Source organism: Ursus maritimus, unplaced genomic scaffold (genome assembly GCF_017311325.1).
Source record: "Ursus maritimus isolate PB19 unplaced genomic scaffold, ASM1731132v1 scaffold_10, whole genome shotgun sequence".
Taxonomy (NCBI): Eukaryota; Metazoa; Chordata; class Mammalia; order Carnivora; family Ursidae; genus Ursus; species Ursus maritimus.
In genome coordinates, this window is record NW_024423344.1 from 68,811,427 (window position 1) to 68,835,832 (window position 24,406).

Here is a 24,406-nt window from a genome sequence, read left to right on the forward strand (position 1 = left end):
TGAAGAGACAGTGAAAGTTATTCAATTAAAAAAATCTGAAATTGAGCTTTTCTCTGAATCATGTGCTATAATTAAATAAATAATTATGCACTGATGGAAAAGTGAAAGCAGAGCAGATTTTCCTTCTCTTGAGAAATTTCAATACTATGTTACTCTGTAACACTCCCCCAGTCAAGTCAGTCAGTGGCTCCTCCCCAGTCAAATCCAATAGTGATCCCCTTTCCCAACAATAACAAAGTTATCTAACCAGTGGCTCCAATGCAGCCCATACAGTGAGGATGAATTAAGTTGTTATTTGGTCATTCCTGAAAATTGCCTGGGATAGAAGTGTGAATCAAAGACCATATCAAGGAGTTGGGGTGATTAGTCATGTTTTTCAGAGTACTTTTTACCTTTTCTTTTCAATTTTTATGAGTCAGTAATTATTTGTGGGGATTGTACATAATTAAATTTTATGAGTGTAAGATATCTTTTTGCCCACCTGTCTTTTTGAAATTTGACTTTCCAAAATAACAACGCTGCTTAAATTCTTACATCTTTTAAAATCTTTAGGATTGTAAGAGCTCATAAAATATAGAATTCTGACTGCAGAGTTTACTAAAAACCTTTTCTCAAGATTATGTACTTGCAGCAAGCAAACCACTTTTTATCTTTTTTCACTTAAGTTTTTACAGTAACATTAAAGTGAACTTTAGGTATTTTGTTTAAGAGTAGCGCTATTTAATTTAAAAATAAAAAACAAAAATAGATTGATTTTTTAATAGATGTGGTTCCATTTTTGATGAATACATTTCTGTTCAGAAATGTGGTCTGCCTGCAAATAAATTTTCAACCTGGCTTGATACTGAGGAACTGATGGAATGTACTAAAGTAATTGCACAGTACAGATTGACTAATGTATAATAACAAGAAAAATATTTTATGAGTACTTAAGGTCTTAATAGCAAGCAAATTAGTAATAAAATGTTACTTATTGCTTGTATTTAATTGCTAATTTGTTTAAGATTCCTCTAAATAGGCACAAAATCATATAGAACAGGAAGACCCTTCTGATTTTCTAATACAAGCACCCTTTGCTTCTGCGGTCTGTTATGTGAAAAAGCTAGCTAAGCAGGGTGTCAAACTTGGAAACGACATTCTCGTAGGGAGAGAAAAAACAAATCTTGCCTAATCCTTCCCTATCCCAGATGTTGATATTCTATCCCAAGTAATGTTCACATTTAGATATCTTTCCTTTTAAACTTTTTATGCTTGTTTTTATTACATTGTTATTGAGCTCAAATAGCTCTTTTCTGTGATAGTGAATGTAGGAGAAATGTCTGAAATAGCTTGATTTTCATATTTATTTAGCTTTAAAAATCTTAATCGCCATACATTATATTGCAAACTGAACCACTGTGAAGTTTCAAAAGATGTTCTATGAAATCTGGTAGGAAGTATTTTGATTTTTATTAGGATAAATTGTTTGACTTTTAGATAGATTGATAGATACCTGTGTAAATTGTTTTTTGTTTGTTTGCTTTTAGCTGATCACATATGGTTCTGATAGAACTGAAGCACTGAAGAGAATGGAAGATGCGCTGGATAATTACATTATTCGAGGTGAAAACAAACATTTGGGGTCTTATTGTTATACATGGTGTCCAGTTCTAGAAAATATCTCGAAGATATGCTAGAGAATTCAGAAAATGTGCTTACTGTGTGTCTAAACAGAAACAAGAAAAACTTGACATACTAATCACATACTAATAAACTGACATACTAATTAAGAATGGTATTTCATTTTCTTTAGCAGCCCTATACTTTACGTATATGCCTTCAGTTATTTAATTAGCCTTATGATTCATGACCTTTCCTAGATGAGCATTTAGTATTTTATGTACTGTATGGAAAATGGTTCTATATTCTGAAGTCTGTTATTGGCCAGTGCAGCAAATTAACTATTGTCTTTTGTCGTTGTCGATGATGTTTTGAAGAATAAAACTTGAAAATGTATGGATCTATAAAATATAGTGACCTCCAATTGACTAATTTGAGAGTAAAGGGAATAGCCCTTTGTGTCTATAAGAGCAAATTATAAAAATATTCTCTAGTTAATGCAGTTTTGTTACCTCATGTACGTACAGGTCAGTTCTAATGCTTAACAAAGTGTGATCCAACAGACCTTTAGGATGTAAAGCAATAACTGAATTAGGAGCAACCATTTTATTTTTATATGTATATATAAAAGATTTTATTTTTAAGTAATCTCTACACCCAGTGTGAGGCTCAAACTTACAACCCTGAGATCAAGAGTTGCATGCTTCACTGACTGAGCCAGCCAGGTGCCTCATAGCCATTTTATTTAAATAATTGAAGCAAAGTTATATTTACTCCGCTTAAGGAGTAAATTATCTTGTAAATTGTATTAGCAACTTTTCATTAGTTGTGAAAAGATCATTTCATTTTAGTCCAACATTAATTATCATCAACTAGCATTAAATTTAAAGTATAAAATATAAGTTCATTTTGAGTTATGAGTGAACAGCGTGGGTCTGAGAACATTCCATGGGAGGGACTGGCCTGGGTAGTTTTGCTCTTTTTTCATGGCTCATTAAAACAGTGGAGCTAGGAGGCTAGAGTTTGGAGGCCGAGCGGGTAGAACAGTGGTGGAGTATGATTACCTAGCCCCCATCAAGCCCATACAGAGCTTCATGCAGTTTCAAAAGGATTCCCTTCAAGGGGACACAGCCTGTAGGTCAGAAGGCTTGGCAAGTGGACTACAACTTTGTATGAATTGGAAAAAGTGCTCTGTTCTCAGGGTGCATTCAGTCCTGACACAGAGAGCCCAGCTTAGCAATGGAGCATGTCAGACCTTTACTCTGCACCCTTGACCCAGTGCCTTTGTGCAGTAAGAAGTTCATACAGCTGTACAGTAGTGCTTAGGACAATTCAGTGACTCCTTTTTTTTTTTTTTTTTTTTTTTTTGGAGAGGGTGCAAGTGGCAGGCGGGGGTGGTTTAGGGGATGGGATTGGGTGGTGGTCGGTTGTGAGGAGGGGCAGAGGAGGCGAGAGAGATGGAATCTCAAGCAGGCTCCAGGCTGACATGGGCCTCCATCTAATGACCCTGAGATCACCACCTGAGCCAAAATCAAGAGTCAGATGCCTAACCAGCTGAGCCACCCAGGGGCCCCTAGTGACTATTTTTACATATCTGCCTTTCTCTGCTCATTTTCGTCTGTGACGATTAATAATCATAAAATCTTCACTTTTCTCCTTTTTTTTCTCTTGTTAGATCTGGAGAAACTTATTCCCTCCCTTTCCTTTTACTGTCACTCTTTTCTCTTAACATTTGTTAACTAACAGGTAACAGTGATTGTACCTAATATTATGTGCTAGTGATTCACCTTTGTCCATGAAAGGAAAACAGTAAGTTCTCAAGTGAACTCAGATGTAATAAAAAAAAAAATCAGTAACATCAGTATCCAAAACATATACACATTTGAAAAATCCTCTTTGCATTCTTTTTAGCTCATTCTCTAGTTCTTTTTTAGCCTAATTGTGGAGTATTTACCTTTTTTTTTTTTTTTTTTTTTTTACTTTGCCATGTTCTACCATAAGCAACAGGTACATATTTTCTCTATATATTGGTTAAGTAGGTGTGGAGGGGTCTGTTTTCCTTGGAAATAATATATCCCCCAAATTACTTTAGTGTGTGTTTGGAACACACATCTAATTTGGGTATGTGTTTGTCTCTGTGTGTTTAACACACACACATAAACATAAACAGGGTACTTGGTAATATTATTCCTGGAGGCCTTTAAAATATTTGTAAGAGTTTTCTAGATTCCTCCCCCCACCAGTATCTTTGTAATTTTTATTGTGGTTGTTGAATTATTAGATTTTGGTTCATTTGGGTTTTGCTCTAATGAGCTTGAGTGGTAACTTCATGAATTTCAGATAGTTTGTGAAAGAAATTTTGTCAAATCGCATCTCTATTAAACTTTGATGTAACGTGGTAGCATGGCATATGGGCAGTTTGTCAAAATATTAGTGTTGTTTTCTACTCTGTCTGGCTTCTGAAAGGAATACTCTTTCATATTTATAGAATACACTTTCATGTTTTATATTTAAATGAATGTTTGCCACTTTACTTACTCTGCTTCATACATTCACTAGTTACCACATTTTTATTTTATTTATTTATTTAAAAGATTTTATTTATTTGAGAAGCAGAGGGAGAGGGAGCCTGAGCAGGGGGGAGAGGCAGAGGGAGAAGCAAACTTCCCGCTGAGCAGGGAGCCTGATGCAAGGCTAGATCCCAGGGTCCCCAGATCATGACCTTGCTGTTATTCTCCTAACTTTATATGTATCGTATGTAAAATAAAATGTGTTTTATTGAGCAGATAGTTTTTTTCCTAGGCTTAGTGTGAAATTTCTGCCTTTGGTTCTTTCTATTGTGATACAATAGAAAGAAATAAGATGGGTCTGGGTTCTATCCTGTCCTGACACCATTTGGTAACTATGTGATTTTTGTTAAGTTACTCTGTCTCTCTGAGTCTCATACTCCACATTTAAAAGTGGAGTGTTAGCCTCTGCCTTGTAAATTAATAGGGAAGATTAACTGAGGTTAAGTATGTAAAAGAACTTCGCACGGTACTAGCTCAGTAACTTTAATTCCTACCTTCTTTTGTCCTTCTCTCATTACAATTATAAAACTACATATTTATTTTTTTAATTTTTATTTTTTTAAAGATTTTATTTATTTATTTTAGAGAGCACATGAGGGAGGAAGGGTTAGAGGGAGAAGCAGACTCCCTGCTGAGCAGGGAGCCTGATGCAGGACTCAATCCTGGGACTCCAGGATCATGACCTGAGCTGAAGGCAGTCGCTTAACCAACTGGGCCACCCAGGTGCCCCAAAACTACATATTTTAAGATCATATGTCAGAAGTTATTATCAATCAGTTAGTGATATGTGAAATTGATGAAGCCGTAGATAAACAATATTGAAAGTCCAATATTGAAAGTCATTCCTGGTACTGTGTGCTGGGTTATATGCTTTCATTGCACCCTGTTCTTCTTCAAAGCATTTACCATTTACCATAATTAAAATATTAGTTGTCTAACTAATTGCTGAATGTTGGATTATCTCATAAGAAAATTAGGTGCGTGAGGGCAGTGATGGTGTTTATCTTGTTTACTTGTATATTACTAGTGCTTAGCGATGCTTGACACATGGTAGGTGAGTAATACTTGTTAAATGAAGTAATGAATGAGTGATAATATCCCTATTTCAAGGAGTTTCTAGTAAACTCGATATGAAACAGACAGAAAGATAATGTGAATTCACAGATGCCATGATGATGGTGTGAAAAAATATGATGGGGACTGAGATGTGGGGCTATTTTTCTTTCCTCACCTCTGCGTTTGGTTCTTTGGAAGTAATGTGAGCACTGCCTTAGGACTTACAGGTGACTCTCTTGAGAGTACCTCACTTTGTGCTTCCTTTGAACAGCTCCCCAGAGTGGTAGCATTTTTTGAAAGACTGATAACTAACTGTGGAGGGGAAGTCCAGGGGAGGGGCACACTCGGGAGTGTTTGGAGTATGACTTGCTCTTGTCTTGGGAAAATTATCTGGCATTGGATGTTAAAAGGCATACTCTTTGACCTATCTGTTCAGTCTTTAGAAATCTTATGCTACATAGTTAAAGACTGAATTGTGAGGTGGTGTTAATGAGGACATTTATGACAGCATTGTTTCCAGTAGCCCAAATTCTCACCAACCACGGTGTCCACCAGGTGGATGGACTGAAGGAATCACTATGCGTCTTCAGTGTAAGTTACTACTTAGCCGGTACTTGAAGGCATGTCCTTACAAATTGTTAAGTAGGGAGGCAATTTGCAGAGTAAGGTGTGGTGCAGTCTCACGTTCGTTAAGCCACCTTCCCATCCTACAATATCTTTATTGTTTTTGGATGAGCACAGAGAAAGATGTGGATGTATACACATCAGATTGAAATATATGTATAGTTAGCTCAAAAGGTTTATTAGACTTTTTTTTTTTCCTCTTAATACATTGCCCACAGGCTTTTCATTTTAGGTGTTTTCAAACCTAGAGAAAAGTTGAATGAATAGTACCTTGCACACCTGTATGCTTTTCACCTAGATTGCTAAGCTTTTCTACATCTTTTTTTCCTCCGTCTCTCCTTTTCTCCCTTTCTTGGCCTTCTCCTTCTCTTTGCTCTTCCTTCCCTTCCCTCTTCGTTTTTGTTCCTCAACTATTTGAAAGAAAGTTGCAGACATCATGACACATGACTCCTAAATATTTCAGTATGGATCTTAAGAGTAAGGTCATTTTCCTACAAAATCACAATACCATTCTCACACTCAAGAAAATTAATAGGAATCTCATAATATCATTTAATGTACTGTCCATATTCAAGTTTTCCCAGTTCTGCAAAGAACTGTCTTTTAAAAAAAATCTTTTTTTAAATCCCACCCACAATCCAGTCAGAGTTTACACATTGCTTTTATTTATGTCTCTTTTATTACCTTGCTCTTTTTCTTTTTGGATTTCATATCATTACCTCTTCAGAAGAGTCCAGGGCAGCTGTCTTGCAGAATGTCCCACATTTTAGATTGGAAGGTTCAGTATTGGTCCAGTCAAGGCACTTGGGAAATGAGTGGAAATAATGGAGGTTGCAGTTGGAATAAGCAGTTTATTTTGAACTGGTGATTTTGAATATGGTGTAGTTAGCAAACCTTAGATGATTTCAGGGTGTGACTCTGGGACTAGGTGGCAAAAGTAAGAGAATAGATTATTTGAAATGAGATCCTAAGAGCTGAATGGTGAGGATGTTGCCTGAGTCATCCACACAAGGTGACAGGAGTTAGGATCTGAAGGAAGGTCCTGAGTCGGGTGACATACATTCTGTAGCAGTATTGGGTTGTGACCAGGATGTTGGTAGATGACAGGGAATTGGAGATTTTTTTGACCAGATAAAATAAACCTCAAGGAAATAGAAGTTTCTCCAAGGATTAAAAGAGGTAATGTTCTTGAAGTGGCTGTGGATCTCAGGGAGGGAGGTATGTGAGGGTTGCTGAAGAAGTGAGGTCCTTGGCGGCACTGAAGTTTTCAGGTGAGGCAAGATGGTAGATGGAGTGTTGCACGAGAATATTGACCCCTTGGTAGACCTCACTGATGGTCTTGGAGCAGCAATCTCAGAAAATATTGTGGAGCGGCTTGGAAAAGAATTGGCAGAGGTGGGGTGCCTGGGTGGCGCAGTCGTTAAGAGTCTGCCTTCAGCTCGGGGAGTGATCTTGGCGTTCTGGGATCGAGCCCCGCATCAGGCCCCTCGGCTGGGAGCCTGCTTCTTCGAAGCTCTCCCACTCCCTCTGCTTGTGTTCCCTCTCTCTCTCTCTGTCAAATAAATAAATAAAATCTTAAAAAAAAAAAAAAAAGAAAAAGAAAAAAAAGAATTGGCAGAGGTGTTTTGAGGAGATGGGAGTAGCTGGATGAGCTGATGTTCCAAGGATGAGGGATGGGCAGAGAAGCTAATCCTTCTGGCAATGGATGCAGAGTCCCTGAAGTACCTGGTAGGAAGGTGAACCCTGGAGCTCAGAAAAGTGGTTGCAAAGGCATTGTGAGGGGGCTGGCTCTATCTACTTCATCTAAATAACCTCTGACTTGATTTCCTTTTCTTTGTTTCTGCCATCCCATGTTACTACTACGTATGTCATGGCCCAGTATATAGCTTTCTGAATGGTTTCTCTGTAAATACTGTTTATCTGCACCAATCCATTCTTCAGTATGGACAAAGTAGATATTAAAGTACAATCCTAATGATCCCTTCCCTGCTTAAAACTCTTTAATGTCTCCCTGTTGCCTTCCTGTGACTCTGTGGTCATTTACACCACTTTGTCTCATTACCTTTTGTTACCCCTTTGTCTCATTATCCCTTTGTTCTTCCTACTTTACTGTTTTCATTTCCTGAGATGTTCTGTCCTCTTCCTACCTGCGGACCTTCACAGTTAGGCTGTAGTCTAAGCAGTTATAACAGAGAATAAAAAATATAGTGACCTAAGAAAGATACAATTTAATTTCTCTGCATGTCATAGTCTCAAAAGGAGATTGTCAAGGGCTGGTAGGGAGACTCTTAAATTTACAGCAGATGGTTTTCATTTGGGGGCCCCAAAGTGGCTGCTTTTATGCCCATCAACCAGCCTCAGCAGGAAGGTGGCAGGGGGAGTTCACACCCATTTTTTTTTTTTTTCTTCAGGGCATAACCTAGAAAGCACCTTTATTTCTGCTCCCATCCTATTGGCGTTTAATCACATGGTCATATGTAGCTGCTAGGAAGATGGGAAAAGTAGTAAATGTCAAGGGGGCCATACACTAAGCTAAAAAAGTAACATTTCTCTTACTAAAGGAAAAAAGAATAGATATTGGTGGATGACTAGGGGGAAGTAAGACTATATATGTGTATCTGCTCTTTTCTGGAAACACCTATAACATACACAAGAGCAGAACTAATAAGATGGTGGTGTACTTACAGGGTGTGGAGGGAGGATCAGGTAGAAATGTTTGGGGGATGGGAAACAAAGTACATGGGATGAAAGGGAGAGACGTTTTTGATTTTACTTTTAGAATTCTGAAATGGAGTACAAACAGAAACAAATGGATAGTACTGTATGAATAATCATGGTGACAGGGGTGGGGAAGAGAGAAAAAAATCTAGCCTTTAATAACTTTTAACCATATTTTGATTGGATACCCTCAAGCTAAACACAACATGTATAAACAAACATTAAACTCTAGTTAATAGGTTTTTTTTCCCAAGTTCATGGGTTAGCAGTTCTAAAACCAGTTTATGTATATTCTGGGATTGAGGAAATAAATACATGGGTTGTAGATAAGATGAGCGACATTTCTCATTGTCAGAGAAAGCAGTTATAGATGTGGAAATGGATGAGGATACAGTGAGCCCTGTGGTGTTGAGTCGAAACTGGAGATATCAGTGTAAACTCATGATTTTTAACATAGATTGAAAAATAAGTGTACAAATATGTTATTGTGTGCATGTGTGTTTGTGTGTACATATATATACATACTCTGTAGCTCAGGGTTTCTTCAGCACTATTGACATTTTGGGATGGACAATTTTTTGTTGTGGGGGGGCTGCCCTTCACATTGTAGGATGTTTATCACCACCCTTGGCCTCTACTCACTAAATGACAGTAGCATCCCTTCAGTTATGACAACCAAGTATTTCCAGACACTGCCATATGTCATGGGGGAGGGGGGGGGCAAATCACCCTCAATTGAGAACCACTGTCCTGCTGAGAGGTCATGGAAACATTGACACTCATAGCAGTGAGCATACCAAGAACCCAGATCTTATTTTTTGAATACTGTAGTCTCTTAAATGGAACCAGTACTCCATGGTAAAATGGCTGATTTCCGGAAGAGTGTTAAGATGAGCTTGAAACATCTTGTATAAGAGAGTAATCAAGTGCTCAAAGATGATGATATGTCAAAAAGACACAGAAGTCAGCTCTAAGTTGTTCCCTCTGGCCAATCTGGGAAAACATCAGCAACAAAATAAATATTGTTAGCAATGGATTAAACCCCATGGAATAAGATAAGAGTCCGTGGGTTCATACTGACAGAAATAGATAAGAAAGATAAAAGAGGGAAGAGGCACAGATCTTTTCTACAGTAGATTTTTAATTAATGTAGAAAAATCCCCATTTGTGCCAAATTGTTTAGGTAAGAATCATCAGTGAGAGATGCTAAAATTAGTGGGTGAAAGTATGATGAGCAGCAGGTATTTGCATAGGTTCATAGTATATCCCTAGGAGATACTAATTAATTACAGTGGGAAATATAATATCTTCAAAATGGACAGACCTGGCAGTTTACCCAAATGATCACAATATTACTGGTAGTGGGATGTGTCAACATCACGTGTCTCTTGAGGTATGATGCACTGAAAATAGCACTTCTTTTCTGCGTTGTTCTCCTCGAAATGTATAACGTGGATATAATCATGAGGAAACAGCAGACAAACCAAATTGGAAGACAGTGTATGAAATAAATGGCTTGTACTCTTCGAAAGTGTCAAGGTCAAGAAACACAAAAGTGGATCAACTTATCTAGATCAAAGGAAACTAAGGATACGTGACAGCTAAATGCAGGATTAGTTCCTGGACCAGGAAAAAATGTTTTTCTTTTGTAGTAAAGGTCATAAATGAGACAATTGGTGAAATTTGAATAAGGTTTGCAGATTAGATAATGACAATTAGATTAGACAATGTTAATTTTCAGATCTGGTTATTATACTGTGATTACATGAGAGACTTAACCTTGGTTTTAGGAAATACTCAAGTATGTAGAGGTAAAGTACATCCTGTTTTTGACTTACCCCGAGATGTTAAGGAAAAGAATTGTGTGTGTGTGTGTGTGTGTGAAGAGAAAAAAGTGATTGATAAAACAAATGTGTTAACAGATGTTAACATTTGGTGAATCTGGGTGAAGGATATACAATAATTCTTCATACTATTTTGTGAATTTTTTTATAATTCTGCAGTTATTCCAAAATAAAAAGTTAAAAAAAATACATGAAGAGGAGCATGTGCCTCCTCCCCCCAAAGCTAAGGAATTTTATTTGAGGAATAAAAACAGATGCATTTGTGATTCTATATTATTCATCTGATGAATTCTAATGGGTACAGGGCTTAAAGAAATTGTTTTGTAAAGGAGAGAAAAGGACAACTCACTGTCTTGTTGGATAACCGCTTAGTTGTTCAAATAACATTTTTTTTCCTAAGTTGATTGTGAGCTTTTGTTAAAATAAAAATCTTGAGAGCAAAAATGTAATTTGGTTAAAGTTAATTTCTGAGTCCCCATGAAATAAGAAGTGGCTTTTGGCCTCCGTTTGATCCTGGCAGTGTGTGCAGCTAATGTCTGGCCAGTGTTTTGGAAACAGCAGGTAGTCAGGAGAAAGCTGCTCCTAGGGGTCCTCTCTTCTGTGGCCTGGTCGTGATTTCCCATGCAGATGGGACCCTGTGAACTTTGGCAGAGGTCATTTTCAATTCCCTGTCTAAAACTCAGAGCCATAATTTTTATGAGTATGTGATTAATAATATCGTTGAAGTTATAAAGTATGTCTCAAAGTACCTCCATGACCGACTTCGTGTTTGAACAAGGATCATTTTAAAGAGCATTGTCTTTCCTGGGACATGGAAAGAAAGTAAACTCTGGACAAAACGATAACTTTCAGATGTGTAGGATATCTCTTAACAATTCCATGATTTTTTCCATCTATCTGGTCTTTTGAGCTTTTAGGAAAAGAAAATAGTTTTTTGATTTTTCCCCCATTTGGCTTTAGAACTAATTAATGTACAGTAGTCTGTGGAGTCAGTGGAGGCACCTAGATTTTGGTTGTCTGCCATTAGCCACTGTTTCATCTACTATTCCTTCAGAAAGAGAAACAGATAATGAGTGGATTTTGCATAGTAATAGGTAATATTTTATTCAGAGAACATTTAAAGAGAAAATGCTTTTGTGTAGTAATTTTATTCCTGAAACATCTTTTAGCAAGATGAAAGTCTGTTTTCATGCTGTATTTACTATTCAAGTAGAAGGATTTTTGAAAGTGTGGGCTTCATTTGTGTGCTTGAATGGCTCTGCTCTTTGATATCCAAAATGTAAATTAATATTTGCTTATAATTCCTTTGACTTATGTTTTCTAAAATCACGTATTTTTCAACTTTGTGGAATGAAAGTACAACATACCATTTATCCTGTAAAACTGCATACATTTTAAATTTTTGAAGTCCTCAATCACAAATTGATCACTGAGTATCAGAAAACAATCTTATTTTTGTTCAGATGATCATTATTTCTGAAATCTTTGTTGGAGTTTCCTGAAGACAGTGTGATGCCTCACAGAGGAGCAAGAAAATTTATACTATCACTAGGCTGTAACAGGAGAGCCAGTGGTAAAGTTAAATATGAAATATGAAGTCTAAACAGTATTATTTTTATTTAACTGAAGGACAAAAATCCTGAGAGTTAGATTGCCTTTTTTTACTATAAAGTTTTTTACTATATATACATGAACTTACAAATGGAAACATTCTGAAATATTAATTAGCACATAACACTTTTTTTTAAATATGAAATATGAAGTCTAAACAGTATTATTTTTATTTAACTGAAGGACAAAAATCCTGAGAGTTAGATTGCCTTTTTTTACTATAAAGTTTTTTACTATATATACATGAACTTACAAATGGAAACATTCTGAAATATTAATTTGCACATAACACTTTTTTTTTTGAAAAGAAAACCCAGCTGCACCTTGGTCTTCTAATTTTCGTCTCTTCCAGCTCTACTTTAGTATCTTATTTTTTCCAAAACTTCAGTTATGATATAGGAGTAAGTTACATACTGCTGGCTTTGGTGTTTCTCTGTCTCCTGTTCTGGATTCCTCCATGGGGACATCTGCCTTCATGCTTTCTATGTTCTGGGTGGATCTGCGTTCTAATTGGCCTGCTCTTCTGAACTCTAACCCCTTGGACACCATCAGTCTCCTCTCCTGGGCTTCTCCAGTTTAACTTGTCCACAGTGAATAGTTTTCCTCTCAACCTGTTTCTTTTCTGTAAGGTGGCGGCTTCTGTCATGTAGCGTGCCAGAGCCAGAAGTGACTCATCTCCCCCATTCTTTTTTTTTTTTTAATACAAGATTTTATTTTTAAGCAATCTCCACACCCAGTGTGGGGCTTGAACTTACAACTCTGAGATCGGGAGTCTGTGTTCTTCCGACTGAGCCAGCCAGGCACCCCCGTCTCCCCAATTCTTGACATCCACTAAGTCCATCATGCCCTCTCTGCCTGCTGAATCTCTTTCAAGCCCAGCTGCTTTTCTCTGTCTGTATTGCCCACACCTGTGCTGTGGTTGGAGGCCTTGCTGGTTTCAAGCAAGTCTCCTGCAGTTGTCAGCTAATGGTTTTTTCCATCTTCACTCCCCCCTCTCCCTAGTCCCCTTTCTAGTAGCAGCCAGCATGATTCCTGGAGCGAAACTTAGTCCTCTCTGCCCTGCTTCACCCCTTCTGGTTGCCCTCAAGGAGAGGTAAAAATCTCTGCATGGCTGTCAGACGTGAAGGCTGCCTTTGGACTTTTCACGTATACCACTCTCTCCTTTGCTCATGCTCTTGGGCCATGGTGTCCTTCTTTCAGTTCTCTCCACAGAAATACCTAGTGGGTATCTGTTTGCTTTTGACAACGGTAAGAATTCTTTTTCTTTCTTTTTTTTTTTTTAAGATTTTATTTATTTTAGAAAGAGAGCATGCAAGTACTCACGTGCGTACATGAGAGCAGGGGGGAGGGGCTGGGGGGAGAGGGAGAGAATCCCATGCAGACTTGGAGCACTGAGTGTGGAGCCTCTATGGGGCTCGATCCTAGGATCCTGAGATCATGACCTGAGCTGAAACCGAGTCTACACTCCACTGACTGAGCCATGCAGGTGCCCCAACAGCAGTGAGAATTCTTAAATATTTTAAGTTTCTCCCTGATATTAGCCGTCTTTGTGTCCTTCTGTGTCTTTCTCTACTTTCTCTCCCAGCCAGGAAGATTTGCCTTAAGTCTCAACTACTTTCCTCTCCCTGGACTGCCACATCTGTTGTCGCCTATGCATAGAAATCTCTCTGGCGAGCCATACCCTTTTCTTCTTCAAAAGTGCTTTAGTTTTGTCTGTTTGTAAAACATACAACAAAGGGATTCCGTTCCCTTTCATAGCCTGACCGCTTTCAAGGAGTCTTTTATTTTAAATTCTTGGTTACTGAGTTCGTCTTTCTAAGCACTCCTAGCATGTTGCTTTCAATTGCTCTTCATTTTCATCTACCCAAATATCACCTATAATAAAGGCAGATATCACTTTTTTTTCCCCAAAGATTTTATTTATTTATTTGGCAGAGAGACAGCCAGCGAGAGAGGGAACACAAGCAGGGGGAGTGGGAGAGGAAGAAGCAGGCTCGCAGTGGGGCAGGGAGCCCGATGTGGGGCTCGATCCGAGGACATCAGGCCCTGAGCTGAAGGCAGACGCTTAACAACTGAGACACCCAGGCGCCCCAAGATGTCACATTTTTGCAATGATTTATTAGGTATATTTGTGTCATCAGAAGTTTCTTACAACTTCCAGTACTTTCCTCATAGAAATATGCATAATTACAACAGCCCTTCTAACAGTTAGCTGTTGAATATTGTCTAAGTCATTACAGAGCAAGGTTGGGATTACTGTGCCTTTGTCCAGGGCATGTCCTTTGAACAATATTTATTAGGTCATTGTCTATATGTGATAACTTCTTCCATGGAAATTTAGCTAAAGAAATAGCATTAATATTTTATTTGGAACTTTCTCTAAATGTTTCGAGGTAGTTTATTAGATTGAAATTCGTTTTTATAAAAGTTTTAGTCACACGGTATCTTCTGAGTCAGATTTTCGCATGTCGTTGCTAGCCAGCATGGTCTAGTAGGCGGAGATGCCTAGAGCAATGCCTAGTTGGGTGTATTAAGTTGGTTGGCTCAGAGATAGGAAATCATATTGTCAGACCTGAGTTCCTGCCATATCAGGAAGGCCATAGGAGAAGGGAGGAAAGGAAGCACAAGCAGTTCTTCTTTTCAAGTAAGTGAGGCTGGAGTTGGAGTCCTTGCTCTACCTTTAGCCCCTCGTCTAGGAATTAGTTTGTCAGGTCTAGTTGTAAGACAATCAGGAAGATAGAGTCTGTGTCTTTGGGGTCTTTTGTTCTGCTAAGGCTCTATTACTGTGGAAAAAATGAAAAGCACATTTTAGGGGAAACCCACAGGCTGCCAGAGTTTTAAACATATATTGCTATTGTAATTTCTGTTTTACTAAACTTAGATCAATGATTCAGTTTCTCTGGATCACAATGTTCTTACTTCTGAATCTCTTTTCCCCTTGTAATTTTCTTACTCTGTGACTGGTTACTGAAAGTTCCCCCAAAGCAGGTGCCACACTGTCGTACAGTGTTGGCTCTCACTTTCTTCCCTGTGATGCCTAATTGCACATGAGCAGTAGGTGTAGAGTCAGTGTTGATTGGTAGCGATTAATTCGCTAGAGTATCGACATTGTTGAAAACCTTACAGCAAATGTGAGCAACCTTTTCCGGGAAAGGCTGGAGAGTAAACAGCTTTGACTTCAGGGGTCGCCCAGTCGCAGTTACAACTGCTTGACTCTTGTAGCACATACGTCGGCTGTAAACACTGCTGTATTCCAGAAACACTTGATTTACAAAAATAGGGGGTGGTCGGATTTGCAGGCTGAGTTTGCTGACCTCTGCCTGTTAGGATGGCTGTGTACTGTGGATAGAAAGAGTTGTGAGCTTTTAAGGATCTGGCCTTGTGCAGGATGTGAAACTGGAAGTTGGGGAGGGAGGTCAGTGCAGAGGCTCCCAATGCAGTGTGACTGCTGTCTGATGGGTATTAACTGCACGTTGTCTTCTGCTCTGCAGCCATTCTCCTCTGAAAGGGTAACAGTGAGCCCAACATTAATGCACCTTCCCAAGTGCCTGGCATTGCCTTAGGCATTACCTCATTTGTACCTTGTGACGGTAATGCAAATTAGGTTCTGTTGTGATCACCATTTTCCAAATGAGGAAACTAAATCTTTGCAAGGCGAAATAGCTTCCCCAGGGTGAGGGGTAGATCTGGTACTTGAGCCTAAGGGCCTGATTCTTTGCTTATTTTGGAATTATTTTTGTGAAAGTGAGCACTCTGTAAGACTGAACAGCAAGATCAGAATCAGGCTTTCTAGCTTTGTTATCCAGCAGCATTGTCCAGATGAGGACAGTAAGGAAGTGGGGTGAAGAAACTTAGCAAACCTCACATTACTTCAGCTCTGTCATGCTCTAGTCCTGCTCCTCTTGTGGAAGCCTGATTGAATTCCCGCTTCCCCTGGAGCCGACATGCTCTCATCCTCCCTTTTATTCCTCTTTACATTTTTGTAATGTGCATAACCAAGATCAAATACTCCCTTCCTAAAGTCCTTCTGTCTCACAGAACTCACCCGATACCGTTTGAATCCTTCTCGTGGCAGTTACCTATTTTAACTTAACTTTTTAAGGAGTCCTTGTGTACTAGGCTCAGTGTTTCTGAGTTTCCTATTGGATCACAAACTTTTCTCCCTTACCTTTCCCTCCTTTTTTCCTTTCCTTCCTTCCTTCCTTCCTTCCTTCCTTCCTTCCTTCCTTCCTTCCTTCCTTCCTTCCTCCTCCTCCTCCTCCTCGATTGAAGTATATTTGACAAAAAATGAACTTCTCATATTTAGAGTATTCAGTTTAATGAGTTTTGACATATGTGTCCATCTGTGAAGCCATCACCACAGTTAAGATACTGAACATTTCTATCACCTCCAAAAGTTTCCTCATTGCAATCTATGGTCTTTCTATACCTGTCCCAGTGCAACCAGGTGATCTGCTTTCTGTTGCTGTAGGTTGTTGAGACTTTTCTGAAAAAAAAATTTTTTTTTAAAGATTTATTTATTCGACAGAGAGACAGCCAGCAAGAGAGGGAACACAAGCAGGGGGAGTGGGAAAGGAAGAAGCAGGCTCATAGCGGAGGAGCCTGATGTGGGGCTCGATCCCATAACACCGGGATCACGCCCTGAGCCGAAGGCAGACGCTTAACCGCTGTGCCACCCAGGCGCCCCTTTTCTGAAATTTTATATTAATGGACTCCTACAGTAGTCTTGTTAAATTCAGCATAATTATTTTGAGATTCATCTTTTGTATTTTAGTAATTCATTTCTTTTTATTGCTAAATAGAATTCCATTGAATGGACAAATCACATTTTGCTAATTCATTCATCCTTTGATGGACATTTAGATTGTTTCCACTTTTGACTATTGCAAATAAAGCTAATAACCTTTGTGTATAACTGTTTGTATAGATACATATTTTTATTTAACTCGGGCCAGTAGTTAGGATTGATTTGTCTGAATCATATGTGTGAGTATATGTTTAACTTTCTAAGAACCTGCCAAGCAGTTCACACCACGGGGTGTGACACTTCTGTTGTCCCACGTCCTCACTGACATGTGCTATTTCTTTTTCTTTCTTTCTTTTATTTTTTTTTGTATTAGTTTTTTAAAACTTTATTGATTTCTTCTACAGTTAATGTTTCTCAGGTTTTCCTTTGAGTCTACTTTGAGCATATTCTTTTATTTATGAGTATGTAAATAATATATAATTACAATAAAAATGATACAAAGAAACATTTTAATCATTTGAATTCCCAGCCAAACATAACTGCCCATTAATATTTTAGTGAGACTCATGTGCTGTTTCTGTCTTTTAACTGTTAGCCACTTAAATTTGGTGTTTGGGGACATCTCATTTTATTTCGTTGATGATCATGACATGCAGCAACTTTTCATTTGTGTATCTTCTTTTATGAAATCTCTGTTCGGATCCTTTGCCCATTTTTTGCTCTGTCATATTCTGTTTTAAACATTCTTTATACATTCCAGAAGCGAGTTTTTTGTCTGATACATGTGTTGTGGACATTTTCTCTCAGCTTGCCATTTCATTTGCTTAACTGTGTCCTTTGAAGCTGACTTTTGAATTTTGATGAAGTACACTTTCTTTTTTTGTGGCTCATGGTTTTTGTGTACTACCTAAGAATCTGTTGCCTACCTCAGGATAATCAGAATTTTCTCCTGTCTTTTCTGTAAGTCTTATAGTTTTAGGTTTTACATTTGATTTGTGATCCATGTTGGGTTAATTTTGGTGTATGGTCTAAGTTAGGGTTTTTCTTTTTTCCCAAATGAATCTCTAGTTGTTTCAGTACCATTTCCTAAAAAGACATTAATTTCCCTATTGAAGTGACTATTGAAGTGACTTGGCAGCATAAGCTTCTTAAGTTAATGCATTTGGTGTTTTATTGCTACCATAGCTTCAGACATTTTTTGTTGTTACTTGAGTCCAGGAGATGAATAATCTTGTCTGGTTCTTGGTCATAAGACACAGGTGATAAATTTCTTTAGATAGTAAAAGACTTTTAACTGACTTGTTCTCTAATTCAGTCTGATATTTTATTTTTAGGTGTTACACATAATATCGCATTACTCCGAGAGGTGATAATCAACTCACGCTTTATAGAGGGAGACATCAACACTAAATTTCTTTCTGATGTATATCCTGATGGCTTTAAAGGTTTGTATGCATTGAAGTATTTTACTGTATTGATTACTTTTAAACTTTATTATAATGTATAATTTTTCTACCTTGAAATTAAGGCCTTTAGCCCATAGTATACTTGATTTATTAACATAGAGTATCCTAGACTATTGACATTCATGATTTTGAGTATTCATGAGTGACTCATGAATGTGCAATAATCCATCTTTTGTTGAGCGAGGAATTCAACTATGTGGAATGTTGTATGAGTCCAGTGTTGAAGCAAAACAAGTAGACAGAGCATTAGCTTACCTGATCTTCTGGTTTCTGAAAGCCAATTGAAATTTGTATTCCCTGCTGATACATTATATGGGTATATGCAGGAACTCTAATGATTAAAACTTTATGAAAATTAGCACCAAAAATTTCAGAATACCACATGCTATTCCTACTAATGAAAATGAAGATGTTTAAGAAGATTATTGTTTTTATTCATAAAATGAAGCTTTTAATAAAGTAATGAGGGGAATGTGAAACTTACCCCTGTAAAGTTATCAGTGTGTGTTTCTGGTAGTAGAAAAATTGCTCAAGTGAGAGAAAACCCTTTAGTAAGCATTAATAACGTGGTCAATATGTGAGATAAAGAAACCAACAGGACTTACATGTGACTTAATAGAAATGTTATTCAGGTAAAAGCCAGAGGTATCTACATATGTTTCTGATGAATTTGGGGATATATGAAGATGAGATTTTTTCCTCTCACAAATGGCGAGTGTTCTTTAGATCCAATTAGAGTGTTTTAGTATGTAAGACGACTCAGTCATATTAGGAGCTGTGTATAGATTTAGGTCAACTTCATGTATTGGGCTTTTTTTTTTTTTTTTTTTTTTGACATGTATTGGGCTTTTGAATACATTTACAAAGCAGTTTCTTAGCTTAGATTTTACAGTACAGAGTTTTCATAAGACTAACTGGAAATTACTGGGTTGATTGGTCTTTTACAACTTCAGCGTTAGAGTTTTATCATTAGTACCAAGGGAAATTAAAAATGTTTTTTGGGGGGGGTTTTAAAAGAAAAACTAATGAATCATATGATTCTTTTTCCTGAACTTTCGAATTTTCAAAAATAGAACCCTAACGTGAGCTACAGTTTTACGCTTGTGTGATTAGTTCATTCAGATGTCTACTGCTGGTTCATGAAGCCAGGAATCACTTATGTTGTTGCTTTTAAATGTACATCTGGCAACTACAACATAATAGACACTAAGTAAATATTTACTGAATTAATGATAAGAATCTTATTGATAGTATTGATGAGAAGGGACGATCTTGGGTATTTTTAACTGTACATGCATCCAAATTACCAGTGTGTTCTATTTTGATCCTAACATTTTGGCCTCTTGTCCTTTCTCAAGTTTTACTTAAAAGTTGTAAAGTCGCTAAGTAGACTCAGGATTTCCATATACTTTTATGTTTACCTGGTTCATGTATCTGTGAAAGTGATGTGTCATGAAACGGTAGGTAGAAGGAGACAAGTGAAAACTTCAGGGAACTTTTAGGACAAACATGCGTGCATGCATATATTTATGTGTATGTACGTGTACATATGTGGTGTTAGACCTCATTACCATCGAGAAGAAAATGAGGCATTTAGAGTTTCTAATTGTGGTTGATTACTATGTACTATACATTGGGCAGTAGTAGAAAATGTTTCACGTTCTCAAGAGAACTCAGAAATTTACTTAAAAACCTAACATTGCCATTAATTAACACTGCCAAACTTAATATATTACATTTCTGTTTTGATAGGGCATTAACAGCACCGACACTATAATTCTCTTAATGTTCATACAAGATAGGAACACAGTTTTAAAAATTGTTATAAGTTGTTAGAAGGACCATTATTTAATCTCAGCCTTTATTTTACATGTGAGGAAACCAAAAGCTCAGAGATATTGATAAGGCTAAATGGCCAGTAATATAATGAAGGCAGTAGTTGAACTTAGAGTTTCCACCTCCCATTTCAGTACTCATTCAGTTCTGCTGGGATTCAAAATAATAAACTGTACAGTTTTTTAGAGTATGCTATATGTTGTTGTTGTAGAATGTCTGTAAGCACTTTAAAAATACACACCTAGCTTTGCCATTCTTAATGTGGACCTCTTACTGTCTTCCCTCATATTATTTTCATGTCAGTTCTTCTCTGAATGGCTACTATCTCTTGTTCTTCATATCACTGCATTTCCCCCTCCCTGTTTTTCCCTAGAGCAGGTATTTGATATATTAAACTGTATCATCTTTGATTGTTTGATATATGTGCCTGAAAGAGACAGCAGGAAGTGACCACTGAAGTTAATCCAGGATCTTCTCCATATGTTTGAGGCCAGGTCATTTTGCCCCTTTGGGATTACCCGTCTGCTTCCCATCTGTCCAGCTATCATAGGCACTGTTCACAGGCAAGTGCCTGTTTTTATGCTGCATTAAAATTTTCTATTATATATGTTTATTATCCCAAATTTATTTGTAGACTATGACAGTGTTACTAAAGGTTCTAAGATTGACCTTTGGAATGATTGTACTTAAAACTAAAACATAGGATACACAGGAATGTATTCTTCATATGTACTTACTAGATTCTGGTGTTGAAAAGCTATTGTTCTTTGATTCTGAAAAATAAATGAAAAACGGGGAAGATGATATTTTGATCTTGGAGTAAAGGGGAAATGAGGAAGAAGATATTTTAGAACTATCATTTCAATTGGCCTGTAGTGAACACTTTGGAGTCCTTTCTCTGCTGCATTACTGCAGTTGAACCTCTAGCCCCATCAAAGGAAATGATCAGAATTATTTTTCTCTTCTGGAAAGTTGCATTATCTTTGGTAAAAATTTGATTCAACACAAGTAATATACCATTAGTGATACTTCTCCCTTTACCATTAAACTTAGTCATGTATTTCTGTACCTTTAATAATGGGTGTAACCAAATCAATGTGAGTTTGCCCCTTGGTGAGTCACAGATAGAAACCACACCAGGTGGAGTTGTCACACAAAGGAAACTTTATTTGTAGCAAATAAGGAGATCGTGGGGAGTAACTCCCAAAGCTGTGACTCTCAGAGAGGGTACATGGGTTCCTATTATTTAGGGTTAGGATGAATGTTCAGATAGGGAGCCTTGTCACAGTATGTAAAGATGGGCATAAGGTCATGCATGTGCCATAAGGAAACATGCCTATACATACTTTGTATGTTATGTAAATGAGGCTTATGTTCTTCCTTTGGTGAAGATTTTAGTATAAAGAAGTAAAGATAACGCTCATTCCATTGTCCATCTGCTCAGGTGTGAGTCGGGGTTTAATTTCAAACTGGTCCGGGTGGTCTGGCCAGCTGGAACTCTTTGGGCAGTTGTTATTGCTTGAGGGGTGGGTAGTTTTGGTTTCCATCACAGGATATTATGACTATAGGGTCTTTTGTGTGAGTTAAGAGAAAAACTGGGAAGAAGAGCATAGGGAAAAATTTGGGCCAGAGGTTGGTGAGCACAAGCAGGTGGGCAGTAAAGATCATGTCTTGGGGTCTAGCTGGCGATAGTGGTACTTTGATACTTGGGCCGTTGTGTTGCCTTTGAGAATTCAGTTAAAGTCATTGAACAAATAATTGGTGTAAGGTCTCAAAGAAATTGAAAAACAAATAATATATTTTCCTTGCACTTAAGGAGCTTACATTACAAGAGAAATAAATGTGTAAAGAACTAACTACAGGGCAAAATAAGTGCTAACTGAAGATAGAAGCAAAATGTCTGGAGCACGGAGAAAAAAGTAACCAGTTCTGATTGAGGGAATTAAGGATGACTTCAAGGATGAGGTAGTGTTTAGACCATTGTAGCTTCTCTCCATGGACTGTTCTAGGGCGCTGCTGCTCATCGCTGCCTAATCTGTCCTTTCTGATGAGGTGCTAGTAGTCTGGGAGAAAGTACTTAAAACAAAGAAACTGGCAAATGCTGCGCAGTGGTACGTTTCTCTTCCCTTCATACCCAAGTTGGTTGTTAATCATTTACCAGCAAACCGATGCCTAATCCTTTGACGTGATGTTGAGAGCAAACAGAGCCATTAGTACAAAGGAAAAGAATTACCATCTAGGGTGGAAGACCTTGAGGAATCCCTGAAGATGGGAGGAGTTATATGGGAGTCAAATGACTGAGCTTACTGAAAAATAGTAAGAACATTTAATTAAGGACATTAAATTAGAGGAGAAAGGCTTTAATGAACTAAGAACTATGATTTTTAGAAGTATTTCAGCAAAGTGAAAGGTGGGATGGCCACTTCTAAGAACCAAATTAGTGACCCTAAGGAATAAATGGAAGTTTCTCAAAATATGTAGTACAAAGGTTAAGAGAAGGAAATAATGTCTGAAATCAGAGATGTGGAGGGAAGACCCAAGAGATTTTGTATGTACATAATATTTTCATGAAGAGAAAATGGACAAATAAAGGAAGGTTAATTTTAAGAGAAATAATAGGGGAGATTTTTTTTTCACTGTTCTTGAGAAAACCTTGAAGTGTCATTGGAAAGATTTGCTGAGTTTCAGACAAGATTAATGATAAAAAGTAGCTGCTGTAGGCATATCAAGAACAAAACATTTTTAAAGCTTCTATGAAGAACCACCAAGTCATATGCAGAGAATATACACTGAAATCATCTTCAGACTCTATAAACTGGAAATGAGAAAATCTTAAAATATCTACTTCATTAGAAAGAACTTGACCCAAGAGTACTATACCCAACTAACATATCCTTTGTTACTCAGTTATGGAAAGAGATTTTAAAATGAAGATTCAGAAATATATTACTATATGTACCTTTTTTGAGGAAATAACTGAAGAAAGTGCTTTAACCAATTTGAGGTAAAGATGACAGTTTAAATATACACATTTTGGGATGCCTGGGTGGGTCAGTGGTTGAGTGTCTGCCTTTGGCTCAGGTTATGATCCAGGGTTCTGGGACTGAGCCCTGCATTGGGTTCCTTGCTCAGTGGGGAGCCTGCTTCACTCTCTGCCCCTCCCCCGCACTTATGCGCACCTGCGCACTCTCTGTCTCACAGAATAAATAAAATCTTAAAATACATATACATTTTTCCTAACCACTGAATTGATTTTATTATTTATTATTTCTATTTATTTGTTTATTTTTAAGTAGGCTTCTCACCCAATGTGGGACTCAAACTCATCACCCTAAGATTAGGAGTCACAGGCTCCACTAACTGAGCCAACCAGTCACCCCTGAATTTAGTCTTTTAAAGATGTAAGCCCTTAAGGACAAAGAGAAAAGATAGCATTCTGGAAAATGAAGAGCCAAAAGATGATTCTTAACTGACTTAGCAACTTAAGAAAGTTGAATCCTAAGCTGACAATGTGAAAAACTGGGAAATAGCTCATTTTCACTGTGGAGCCCTGCAGAAGTCTTAGCCACTGTTAGTTTCAGATAGCTTGGGAAATTCCTATAAGTAAGACTATTGGTCTAAAATCTCTGGAAGAATTTCTCTATATTCCTTCCCTTACTCTTTGGAGGAGGGTGGCTCCCCCCGCGCCCCCCCTCCCCCCCGCCCAGAAAAAGCTTTGAGATTTTTCTCCATAGAAAATAAGATGGGCTTTACACCAGTGGACACCAGGCACAGTTGGACAGAGGATTGAGTGCATATGGACATACTGAATGTGGTGACACCCCCTCTCTCAACCATCATTCCCCACTTGGTTCTCAAAGTACTGGCAGGCAGGCAGGTAGTCAGTCACAACTGTTGAATATCCTTCTCTGAGAAACCTAACCGGCCATAGAGAGATTACCTACAGATCCCCCAACACGTGAAGCCTACACATGAAGCAAATGGTCAGCAAAGCCACATCCCACAAGGAGAGAACATGCACGGCTCAGGGTCAGGATGTCTGTCAGCATCATTTAAGACAACACTAGATTGGAAGGGAGGCACCAGATGACTGTTAAAAATAGATGACAGAACTAAAGCCACTTAAGAGAGCACAGATCCGGCTTCTTACAAACTGGGTCATGCACATGGGGGTGGTAACAGATAGCATGAGGTTTACAGAGGTGTATCACAGACCTTGTGGGTGCTACCATGTGATTTGACCTCCATGTAGTAATCACCAACTTAATGAGTAAGGCTGGGAGAACCTAAACATTATTTGGGGTTTGGGGCTTTTGTTTGAAGTCCCCCCCCCCC

The 24,406-nt window shown here is 37.9% G+C and overlaps 1 protein-coding gene across 4 annotated transcripts in view; it reads left to right on the forward strand.

The window, feature by feature from the left end:
* The window catches only part of PCCA (propionyl-CoA carboxylase subunit alpha), a 389,990-nt gene that overhangs the window by 194,956 nt on the left and 170,628 nt on the right, over positions 1–24,406 (forward strand). For all 4 annotated transcript variants that reach the window (XM_040624198.1, XM_040624204.1, XM_040624209.1 and 1 more), the window contains 2 exons: positions 1,527–1,602; positions 18,104–18,214. In XM_040624198.1, the coding sequence (XP_040480132.1) occupies positions 1,527–1,602; positions 18,104–18,214 (187 nt within the window). The remainder of the gene's footprint in view (positions 1–1,526; positions 1,603–18,103; positions 18,215–24,406) is intronic.